Source organism: Astatotilapia calliptera, chromosome 16, assembly GCF_964374335.1.
Source record: "Astatotilapia calliptera chromosome 16, fAstCal68.1, whole genome shotgun sequence".
NCBI lineage: Eukaryota > Metazoa > Chordata > Actinopteri > Cichliformes > Cichlidae > Astatotilapia > Astatotilapia calliptera.
The window spans coordinates 26,312,928-26,325,183 of NC_137437.1; the positions used below are offsets into that span (position 1 = coordinate 26,312,928).

General features: G+C 42.2%; 1 protein-coding gene across 3 annotated transcripts in view; it reads left to right on the plus strand.

Moving 5' to 3' along the window:
* Positions 1 to 8,654: 8,654 nt before the first annotated feature.
* The window catches only part of LOC113007558 (TSC22 domain family protein 1-like), a 39,958-nt gene continuing 36,356 nt past the window's right edge, over positions 8,655 to 12,256 (plus strand). The window contains exon 1 of one of the 3 annotated variants that reach the window (XM_080290354.1): positions 8,655 to 12,161. In XM_080290354.1, coding sequence (XP_080146480.1) covers positions 9,544 to 12,161 — 2,618 coding nt within the window. In that variant the 5' untranslated portion in view covers positions 8,655 to 9,543. The remainder of the gene's footprint in view (positions 12,162 to 12,256) is intronic. The other 2 variants (XM_080290355.1, XM_026144239.2) reach the window with 2 other exon arrangements.

A 12,256-nucleotide genomic window follows, 5' to 3' on the forward strand; every position in this document is an offset into this window, starting at 1 on the left:
CTCTAAAGTTGTATGATATAACCTCACTCTGCTCTACAAGTGGGTAGAGGACCAACAACAGGTCAGTTCAGGATGAGTAACCCACAGTTATTAGAACATGTTTGTACATCTAAACTGTTTTTTGAAAAAAACAACAATGACTCCTGATCACTTTTGATGATGTTTTTCCAAGGTTTTTTTTTTTGCTATCACTATTGTATAATTCATGACACTGCTCTTCTACATACTTATAAATATCCCAGCGACACAGCTGTCTAACTGTCTCCTCAGCCCCACATTATATTGAAAAACAACAACATGATTCACTCTGGAGGAGCCGAATGTTTGCTGGTAATTAGTATGTGCAATTTTTAAAAAAGTAAGCCACTGATTACATGTGTTTACAGGCTGAATCCTCCATCTAATCAAGAGATTGGCTTGGGTAACGCTCTGAGGACTCAGTGAATATTTTCTCTCTGGAATGTGGCTTTCTCTGATGAGAACATTTTTTTCAAAGTGTGTAAAGTCATAAGGTAGATTTGTATGAAACATGAAAATGTAGCTGACACAGGACCTGAGCGACGCATCTGACCATTCGGTTTACACATCTACCATTCACTAAAGCCTCATCAGAAGTGGTTTCTGTAGAAACGTGGCTGCTTTTTAAATTAAGGCTGAAGACTTTTGTTTGTCTCTGCTTTTTATTAAATCAAGGAATTACAGATTTATTGTACTTTCCTCTTGTATTTCTTAAATTCCTGTCTAAATGTCAAACCACTTAGCATTGCTTTGCCCCATTGAACCTTTGATGTATCAAATACCCTGACTAACCTGATGAGGGTGCTGTAATCAAATCTCACCTTTTAGTTATCATGTTTTTAGAGATTTAAAGACAGGAGTTAATACTGTTGTACAAGTGGTAGTCAGGATTGTCTACAGATGTAGAATTTCTAGTGTGATTTAAATTTAATCAAAAATGCCATTTTTGCATGTACAGCATCAAAACAAGCTAAAAGTAACATCAAATTTAACATTATTGTTATGAAAACAAGGACAAATGGCGGTGGTTGAGTATAATTCTGCCACTTGGTTGAGTGTGAAAATCCTTAAAATCTGGTTATATTAAAGTTTTTGATTATTTCACTTCTTCACTGACAATGTTTTTGTTTCATTAAATGCGAGTCTGTGGCATCTTAAATCCTCTCCTTCATTATTAAGTGCAGTATTTCCACTGGCTCCTCTCAGGTTTCCCCTTTCACTCATCACTCAGGCATGCAGCTCTAAGGTTACTGCTTTGTTTAATTCATTGTGCTGACTCTATGTTACTCTATCAATGCAATAAGGAATAAACAGCTGTTCTTACTGTGGCACAAATTTTTAAACCCCTTTGTCACATCTCATTCTTCTAAAGGGAATCTCACTGGCCTTTAAGCAGCTATAAATCGGCGAGGTGAGGCCTTACAGTGTATCCTTATTCACTGGTATAAAGGAAAAATCAGTATGTTAGCATTTAAGTTTCACTGATGAACCCACGAGGCATTACACCACAGCTGAGTCACCTTTTAGCTAAACATGGCTTCTTAAAATAGGAAAACAGCCTGTAGATATCTTACTTTATTTAAAATCAAAGCATTTTAAGAACAAAATACGTTGGACGGTGCATCTTTTCCTATAAGCTGCAAATACTGGGAATACTAATGTAGAAGACAGAAGGACCCAAAAGCATGGCTCAAAGCTCCAAAAAAGCTTTATTCCTGGGAACTTGCAAAGTAAAGCTGACATAAGGGCAAACAAATAATCAAAAGGAATTAAACTAGTGACACAGGATAAGAAACACACAGCTTGAGGGAGAAGGCAACAAAGAGCACGGGAAGACAATGAATCCACACATGGAAGACACAAAAAGCTGAAACTAATATCAGATGATGACCCAGAGGTAGTACAACTAGACATGCTGCAGAGACTAAAGACCGCCAAAGTATAACAGGGAGAGACAAAACACTTGACGCAATGACAAAAATGTAAACAGCCACAAAAAAGACTGAGTCAGATACAGAAATGGGGGGGGGGGGGGGTACAAGGGATAAATAAAGAACCATAAAACCAGAATATTACAAAAATATTCTTAGAAGCACAGAACCAAAAAAAACCTCATACATCCTAAAAACTCAAAACCCTGGGTCCAAGACTCAGAGACCATGACGACTATACCCACAGCACTACAAACAAAATCGACTCTCTCGCCACCTCTATATGGAACAGTGATTAATCGAAAAAGTAAACTCACTTCAAAATGTGTTTATGTACTCATGGTTTTTTGAGAGTTTTTATAAATGGGCTTTAATTTTTTTTAAAATATGTAAACGCATTTTTGATGATTTGATGAGCATGAATTGTGTGCTGAAGATGACCATACAGACTGTTGCAGGAATGGCCAGTGATTCTATATATGAGTGGGACTGGCTGCCTGTGTTTCCATTAGCCCTGCAATGGACTGGCTCCAACCCCTGAGTGACCATGAAAATCGACAAGTGGAAGAAAATGGAAGGGACATAAAATACTCATGTCTATACTTTGTCCCATAAAATGTGTTTGGTAAGAAGTGGCTAAAAGGAGCTGCAGATGTCAGAAATTCAACTCAGGTTGAATGGTGTAATGAGGGAAAAGGACAAGGAAGCACGAGGTCCTTTTTCATCAGGTGGCGAGCAGCTAGAAAGTAAAATGTGGTGGTAGCCAAGAAGTACAAAACTAAACTGCAGCAGTTGACATAATTTATTTACAATAAAACCATCCCAGGGAATTTAAAAAACTAAAACTATAGGTCTCACTTATATACAGGGGTGTAATTTCCAGGGGGGTTAGGGGGGTTATGACCCAACCAATACAACCCCCCCCCCCCCCCCAATAAAATTATGAATTATCCTACATACATAGGCTGTTGATTTTCTTTACTCATTTCAGTTATTACCAGCAAAATAGTTGCATGTTTAATCATCTGGGAATTTACCCAGACTACCCCAGGTGCAACAGTCTTGAAACCATCACACAAATCATTCTTCCCCAGTTGGGTCTCATTTGGAGAGGCATTCTTACTGGGTACAACTCCTCCACCACATCTGAATCCAGTTCCACAGACAATTCCAGGCTAATCTCCTTGGCATCCATCGGGCCAGTCCAACCTGTTGCTCTCATGAAGCTGTGCCGTCTTCATGTTTGTGCCACTTATACTCTGACACCTCTCTCTGATTGCCTTCACCTGCCATCTTTTATGTAATATCAATTCAATAAAACTTTATTGATCCTGAAGGTTGGCCCTGAAGGAAACTGGGTTAATATCAATTTCTGGTAATATCAGCAGGTGTGGATAATTTCTTTGATTAAGGCACGAAGTAACAGTGGGAAGGAAAAACTCCCTTCTAACAGGAAGAAACTGAATCAGGATGATCAGTCTTGCAGATGCTATGCACAACAGCATTTCATGTGTGGTGATTGCATTTGGATATCATCAAAGCAGAGCCAGTTTGTAAAGATGATCATTTTCTGAACATAATATACAGGAAACAGAAACTCCAATTGCTCACAGAGCTTGTTTTTCTCAGTAATCTAAAAAGTGTTTGAAAAAATTCCATTGACCTTTTTTGTTAAAGGAACTGCGACGATGCAAACTCTTGTTTTGGTGCACACAAACACGGTCGTCCCTGTGCCACTGTGGCCCTCTCTTTACATCATATTCAGCCAAGAGGACAACCCCAATCTGGATTATTTATACAGGCACTGATCTCAGTATTTGAAACTTTGACCATGTTTAAAATGGACAAATTGTAACAGTGTATATTCACTGTTACTATATAAGTATATGTCACAGGAAATAATTCAAAGAATAATAGAGCTGCTTTAAATTTCACTAACAATACTTAAAGAAATTGGGACCTTGCTGCTAAACAAACATGTCTTCAGGCCTTTACCCTCATCCATTTTTAAGACCAAAAAAAAGCATAAAAGGTCACGTGTATATGTTCATCATATCTGGGTTTCCATGTGACATTTGGCCTAAAAAGTGCAACAGATGGTTGTAGAAGGAGCTTTACTCGTCACAATCTATAGCATATTAACTAGACTTTTGATTTTATTATTAGTAACAAAGAAACAATGCATCTCTTCATATGCAAGAGAGAATAGGGAAATAGATCACAGGTAAAATGTCTAAATCAGCAGAAGGTATATATGTTAATTCATTTTGGGGGGTAATGTGTCAATACAACCCTGCTGCAAGGGATTCGGAGTCTAATCTTTCTTTAGTCAAGCTCAGCAATGTGGGAAAACAGGCTCATGAATGAATGTTGTGGCTCCTCTGGTTGAAATAAAGCTGGCATCTATTCTGGCCTCCATTCACATCAGTGGACACAAGCCTCAGACAGACTCAGCTACCCTGGTTCTCATCACCGGGCATTCAAGCATTTTAGCTCAGTTATTCCACCATCAGTGCCACTCGTGTCTGAAAGATCTGCTACTTTATCATTAAAGCTCCACCAGGATACTTCGACAAGCAACAAAGACTAGATTCAGAGCAGAATAATCATTACCTGCTGCTACAGTTGGTTAAACAAGATAACTGAGGTAACTACTATCTAGCATCGCACATTTTGGAAACGTGCAGCAGAATGCAGATGTACTCACAAATAAATTAGGTTATCAAAACTTTATTTGTAAAAGAATAAGCTTTTTTTAAAAAAGGTTTGTTTGTATTTTGCAGAGTTACAAGGACAAAGTAAAATATTTCCCAGTTCTGAAAGATTGTGATGATCAGAAGATGGAAATATTTGGGGTTTAATCATCTCAAAACTGTGCAATGCACCACAGAGCTTCAGTGCTTTGAAGTGCACTTTTCAGAAATCTCTTGTTAATCAAAAGGCTCTTTTTGTTTATGTAGAGCCTTTCATCCCTCAATTAATTTAATTTTCGCATAATAGTCACGTCTGTGTTTGGTCTGGGCTGTGTGCAAGCACACTGAAAGTATTTCCTAGCTTGTGTGGACGCAGTTCTGATTTGATGAAAACACAATCACATAATAAACTTAAATGGCCCCATTCCAAAAGAAAACATGCAGTGTTTTAAAGCTTTTGCGGTCCACACATTATCACACTAATGTTCCTCTGACTGTGCACCGCATAATCAAGAAACGCTGAATTACCATTGTTATTTTTGGACCTTTTATTCCTCTTTCATTTATAATTTGGCATTGTAACAACAACCACATTGGACAGAAATGACGAAGTTTCTATTAAATAACAAAGTCCAGGAAGTCCTGTTGATTGGTGCAGGGATAACAGGGCAATATATCTTCAAGTGAAATCACATTAATTTATTCTTTAACCATAGAGGCAGCGTAACGCTAAACTTTTATCAGGGTTGGAGAGTCTTGTTCTATCCCCAGCAGTGTTCTTGCTCCACTTCCTGGACTTTTTTTTGTTCTGTCTGCACTTCTTATGAGCACCTGTTCTTTGGAAAATAAAATTTTCTTGTTAACCCCATTTACATTACAGCTTAGAGAGAGGGGGAGGAATCAAACTGCCTGCTCAAACTTAATAAGCGAACTCACCTTCTGCCCGAGATACGTCTTCCCTAACTGCCCGGGTGTTCTTGAATTAAATTAGGAAGAATCGCTTTAGGGCACATCCAACAGTCGGATGTCTTTCAGTCGGATATAAAGAACAAAACATGTTTCTCCTTTTTCTCTGAAAACCCTTTGAGTGATTACTTTTCTTCATAGCAGGGCAAAGAAAATCAATGCAGAGTTCAGAGTATAAATTACTCATTAGTGCTAGAGCCACAGCACAATAGTGCTGTGTTTTTTTGGGTTTTTTTTTTTTTTTTTGTGGAGTGCCAGGATGATTTAAAGCTGCTGACAGCACCAGGCGCTTACACTGCAATAGGCTCCTGCTGTCCCTCTTGTCCTCTATCATTTGTATCGATGGGTATAGCCTGTCTGCTTGCCTGACAGTTAATCTCTTCTTCTCTTCCCTCCTCCTTCACTATTACTCTCTCCTTTCTCTCTGTGAGCCACCACAACTCCTCCTCTTTCTATTTCTTGCATTACCTCCCCTGTTTTGTTTTGTTTTTTTCTCACAGATGTCGTTATGATGTATGATTTCACAGTAGCTCAGACAGCCAGTGTTGCTTAAACTCTACAAGACATCTATTTTTTCTTACATGGGGACCTATTCTGGTTTTTTCCAGTATTTTTTTCTCTTATATGATTCACAGTCAATTATCTTCTACATTCTGAGTTAATCTAGTGGTTCTCAAACCACCAGCATTAATTTTAACACCATTGTTTCCCCCAATCATGACCCTTTTTTAAAAAGAAATAACCCACATTTCAGCATCAACATCATTCGACTTGGCTCTGAAAGCCACTGCTTTAACCCAGCTTCCTTGTGACTGGCTGCTCAACACAAACAGAAGGTTTGAACAGCAGGTTGGTTTGACTTCTGTGCTTATTGCTGTGTACCTTAGATGACCATATTAGGTATATCTACTTTGTTTGACATCGTTCTGATCCAATAGAAAAATATTGGGGGAAAAAAAAAACAAATCTCTGAACCTGAGAGTTTGGAGCAGTCAGGGATTCCTTGCAAATATGCTGACCTCATTATTTGAAACCTGCGTCATGTTTAGAGCATCTACCTCTGTGGATCATGAACTCTGACCTCTGGTTAGATGTGAAAGAAATGCAATTTCCCTTAAAGCATGCTTCTGATAACCAAAATACATGCAAAAGAAACATATGCACTGTAATTCTATGCCTTTATTAATTGAACTTAACATATTATTTAAAAATTTCAGTGCAAAGAGAAGAGAAAAGAAGAGACTGATTGAAAAGAGCTAGAACTGGTTCTGTATATCCAGTGATGAACAGAAAACACCGGAACACAGAAAATGGAGAAGCTCGAGTTTGAGATCAGAGTTCGTTGACCTGCTGTGGCAACATTACCAACCAACAAATGTGTACATTTTTCTCTCTCTCCTGTGTTTAAAAGGGAGAGAGTGAGGGTGAGAGAGGCCCCAAACAGCACCTGCATGTAGAATAATCCTTCAGTGTAGTTGACACATGTGTCTGCAGAGGGATCTAGCAGCTCTCTGTCTACCTTTGTTTCACAAACACTGCTGTGGGGATGTTTTGCTCATACCACAACAAATGTTTACACCCTCCATCATTTTCCCTCTTCTTTTCAGTATTTTTCACTGTCAAAATAAATCACATTTTTCTTTAAATGAGTACAATAAAAGGGGAACACGATAACCTAACAATGGAATTACTTATTATTTCCCATGTATGTTAGCATAGACATAAAATTAATCATTACACAGAATTCAGGTTTATATTATTTAGTTTATTATTGTATTGTTTAGAAGTTAGTGCCTGAAACTGCAAGCCTTTGTTTTTAACAACGGTCTCTCTTTAAACTAGTATTAATGTAGGTAACTGAGTTATTATACTCCCCCAAAAGTCTTTTTGTTAATTCCACCATCTCTAAGAGATACATCATAGCAGGTATTACTAATACTCACTCACATACTGTCTTGCTTTTTCTCACTTTCATTCCTCTTCTCTCCAGAGAATACCTCCACCTCTCTGGACTCTCTCCCACCTGCTCCCTGCTCGCACTAAGACCACAACATCATCTGCAAATATTATAGTCCACAATATACTTCCTGATCTCTTTTCCATAGTTTTATTGTATGGCTCAGCAGCTCTTCACATCACTCTTGCTCTTGAAAACTAGTACCAGCACACTTCTGCTCCGTTCTTCACAGACACTCTCTCTCTAGGATTTAGTTTGGTGAAAAAGCCCCTTGCCCTCTCTCCTAGACATCTCTATACCTCCACATGTATGTAATCCATCACTTAAGGTGGATGTTGATTTTCAGTTAAGGGTCTAAATACTTTTTTTCAACTAAACAAGAGTATTTTGTGTTTTTGTAATTCAAAAAACTTCCCTTGATTTAGAAATATGTTTAAATTTACTTCCATTTTCACTCCTGTGTTATGTTGGCATCCCCTGTGTCAGAAACAGTAATGCATTTTATTTATAAAACTGGAGTATTTCCTGCAGGTTTTTCCACTCTCCAAAGAATATTAGAGTGAGCCATACTGGGTCTTTTGACTAAGGTTGTTACAGTGTACCACTGGTGTAATGCTACTTCTACTTTTTATAAGAATGGTTTATCGTCTGTTTTATGTATGCTGCTACAACAACTCAATTTCCTTCTGGGCTTAATAAAGTTTCTCTGATTCTGATTCTAAAACAAAAATAAAACCTAACTGAAGCAATTTTGTGAACTTGGAAAACTATACAAACAAAAATGAAATTACCTTACTTTAATATGTTAGTTTGGTATAAAATGTTATTATGTTATAATTAAGACTTTGGATGTCTATAAGACTTTGTAAAAGTTATTTTTATTGTAAAAACGTGTACTCTCTGTACTCTCCAGAGAATTAAAAAACAAAACAAAACAAGAAAATCCGATCTGAAAACTAACTGAAACTAAACTGAATGAAAAATAAAAAAAACTCAAAATTAAATAAACTTTTAAAGTAATGAGAAACTACAAAACTATAATGACTCCATACTGATTTCCTCTGGTTCAAAAAGACCAACAAAATCTATTGTGATGGCCCTAAACTGGTTTTCGGAGGGAGCGGCTGGGCTCGGCACTTTCCGGCACGCTTCGTGGATATTGACGTGAGCTCGTGGCCGCCTCTCCCAGACTGCTTTATGTCTGGCAGCAGCGGCCATGCGCGGTCGCCATATTACTGCGCACCCCTCCCCTCCGGCCCCGTCACAGACAGCGCAGACCACGGCAGCGGTGCGGGAGGCTCCATACTGAACGACGCTACCGCCGGGGCGGACCAGTGATACAGCAAAACCCAAACGAGGACCCAGAGGAATGGATTTAACCCGTGTACGGCGCTTTTATTAGAAGTGTTTCGCCTTTTAAAGCTTCTAACTGCGGATTAAAGGTGGCTCGCTTTCACTTCGTTTCCTCTTGTTAAAAGAATAAGAATACAAAAACCCAGCAGTTTAAACAGCCGAGTTTGTGTTTAGCTAGCCGGTGATGGAGAGTGGCAGCTAGCTAGCTTTTAATATAACGCTAACTTACTCAGCAGCTTTTTGCCCGCTTTTTGTGTTCATTGCAGCGTGGCGTCTTTTTCTCTTCAACAAAACATACAGAAATGTTAGCTTGTGTTTAATAAAGGCGCAGACGGACAGCTCTGGTAGTTAACCGGCGAACTGGCATCAGCTGACGCTAGCGGTCACTAGCTTCTTTTGCCTCGCTAGGATAACGCCGAAGCGAGTGAAAGAAGACAAGGGTGTAAATATCGGCACAACTTTTGCCTCATATCTGCGCACTTCGTTGAAATATCTATTGTTTTTTTTCTAGATAATTTTTTGGTCGTTTGTCTGTTGAGCGTAGTTTTGTCAAAACGGCGCCTTTAACGAGCTGCAGCCTTATTGCATACTGTCAGAGACCAACTACCACCCGGATCTTCTCGAAATGCATCATCCGGACCCTGCAGGAGACTCTGGCAGTGTTAGAAAGATGGCGCACCAGGCTGTCTTTCACAGAAGGGGGAGCAACACTGGTAGCGGGAGCGGCCCCGGGCTGTCAACATCAGCTAACCCGGTGGTTAATAACAGCCACGTACCAGGCGATGACTACCCGCCCTCCCTGTTGATTCAACCTCCTGCTGGCTCATCCTCCCCGGGTCCCCATCATCCTCCTCCCCCCCACAGCCTAAATCTGCTCTCCCAGCCCCAGCCCACACAGTCCACTGGAGCTCAGATAAAAAAGAAGAGTGGTTTCCAGATCACAAGTGTGACTCCAGCACAGGTATCTGTTAGTACCAATAACAGCATTGCAGAGGATACTGAGAGCTACGACGACCTGGATGAGTCCCATACTGAGGATCTGTCGTCTTCTGAGATTCTGGATGTGTCCCTCTCCCGAGCTAATGATGTAGTTGGAGCAGAGAGAAGCTCCTCAGAGGAGACGTTGAATAATTTCCATGAGGCGGAGACCCCTGGAGCAGTCTCTCCAAATCAGCCTTCACACCCCCACACCTTGAACCAGGCACAGAAGCAACACGGTGGAGCCATGGTGAATGGGACTGTACACCATCAACATCCTCCACATCCTAACCATGCCCAGGTCTACCCTCTGTCCTCTGGCTCCGGGATCACCGCGTCTGGTCTCACCTCTGGAGCTTTACCTTGTGTCACCCAGAAAATGCCTTCTAATATGGGCGGCCCTCAAGAGAGAGTTTCCCAGGCTGCTCCTTCAAGTATCCCCACTCAGCCTACGGGGACTGCAGTCCCGGGATCTATCCCTGGAATGCACAGCTCTGCTGCTGGCAATACAGTTAGCATAGTTAATCCCCAGACCAGCAATGTTAGTAATGTGAATATGTTGAGCTCTGCCAACGTGCCTGTGAGAGGGGGGATCAGCACGAGTGCTAGCACTAGCAGTGGCGGCTATCCTCTCAATGTGATGAGCAGCAGTGGAGGGAGTGGAGGAGGAGAAAGTGCTGCTGCTCCAGCGGGGAGCAACCTAATGGCCCCCACTAGCATGATCCAGCAACACCAAAACTTAAACTCCAACATTGCTATGACTGCTACAACTACTGTTGCTGTGAGTGTCTCTGGAGGCGTAGGGCTCCCCAGCGGGCTCCATGGAAGAGTTGGATCAGCTGTGCAGCAGCCTGTGAGTGCAACTGCTACAGCTGCAACCACAGCTCCTGTATCAACTGCTCCTGCGGCCCCTGTGGTGGCCACCACCACAAGCTCTCGCTTTAGAGTGGTGAAGCTGGACTCTAACTCTGAGCCCTTCAAAAAGGGCAGATGGACTTGCACTGATTTCTATGATAAGGACACCCCAGCTCCTGCCCCCACTTCTTCTTCTGATCCTGGGTCCCACAGCATACGACAGTTTGTCTCTGAGAGCTTTGCTGGGGGGTCGGAGAGAGAAAGCACAAGTGGGAGTTCTGTGAGTAGTACTATGAGTACATTGAGCCATTATGTCGAGAATGTGTGCAGTGGAGATGTTGGTGGACCACAGCTTGCACAGGATTACAACTCCCCTCCTCAGGGCTTTCAAGGAATCCTCCCCAGCGGTTTAAGCATGGGGGTATCTCACACCCAACCCCAACAGCATGATAAAACTATTGCGGCCCCCTCGGCACCTACAAACGTTCATCAGCCTCCATCCATGCCGAGCCACCAGACCACCATGGGACTCACTGCTGTGTCCCAGCAGCAGCTCACTTATGCCCAGGCAGTTGCTAATCAACCCCCAGTAGGTGTTCAGCAGCAGAAGATGGGTTATGCCACCCTACCACAACAGCCAGCTGCTGCCCCCCAAGCACACACGATGTCGATGAGGCCACCTGAGTACACACAGCTGCAGCAAAGCATCCCTCATTCTGCTGCTGCTTCCCAGCCTTTGTCCAACCAAGCTGGAGCCACATCTGCTGGGATGGCTAACGGAGCCTGCCATATGATGGGAGGTCCTCAGCAGCCCCACTCTCTTCAGTCTACCACCTCTAGTATGTCCTCTCATGTCGGGGTAGCTGGTGTTGGCCAGCAGCCTCAGAGCCATCCAGGCCATTTGGATTGCCAGCAGCAAAAGCCGCAGTCACTCCCAACACAAATCCAAAACCAAGGGCTGAGCACCCAGCTGCCAACAGCGGCCCATCAGAGCCAGGCGTCTGCACCAAGTGTGCCTCCCCCCAACCCTCAGAGCGATCACCAGGCCCAGGCCCAACCCCAATCTCACAACACTGGGAATACTGCTCGGATGCCCCCGCAGGGAGTTCCCCATAGCCAGCCGTCTTCTGTGAGCTTGACCCATGACCACAGCAGTGCCCAGGCCCTGGCTCACGCTGCACAGGCCAGCGCCCTGTATGCCAGTCTGCCGAGCTTCACCACCACTCAGCTGCAAGATGCCCAGCGGCTGCTCCTCCAGCATCAGTCGGGTTTGTTGGGGTTGCCCAAGCTGTCTGGGGGAGAGACTGGATCCAACACTGGCCATGGTCAGGAAACTGAGGGCAACGCTGCCACCGCCAGTGCCTTAACAGCACCAGCTGGTCTCAAGACTGTAGATGGAGAAGAGGATGGGTAAGAGACTTCATTTTTATACTTTTCTCACTTATATTTGTTTGATTATCTGCAAACGGTTTATGGCTTTCTTTTTGTTTTGTATTAAAAAAAGA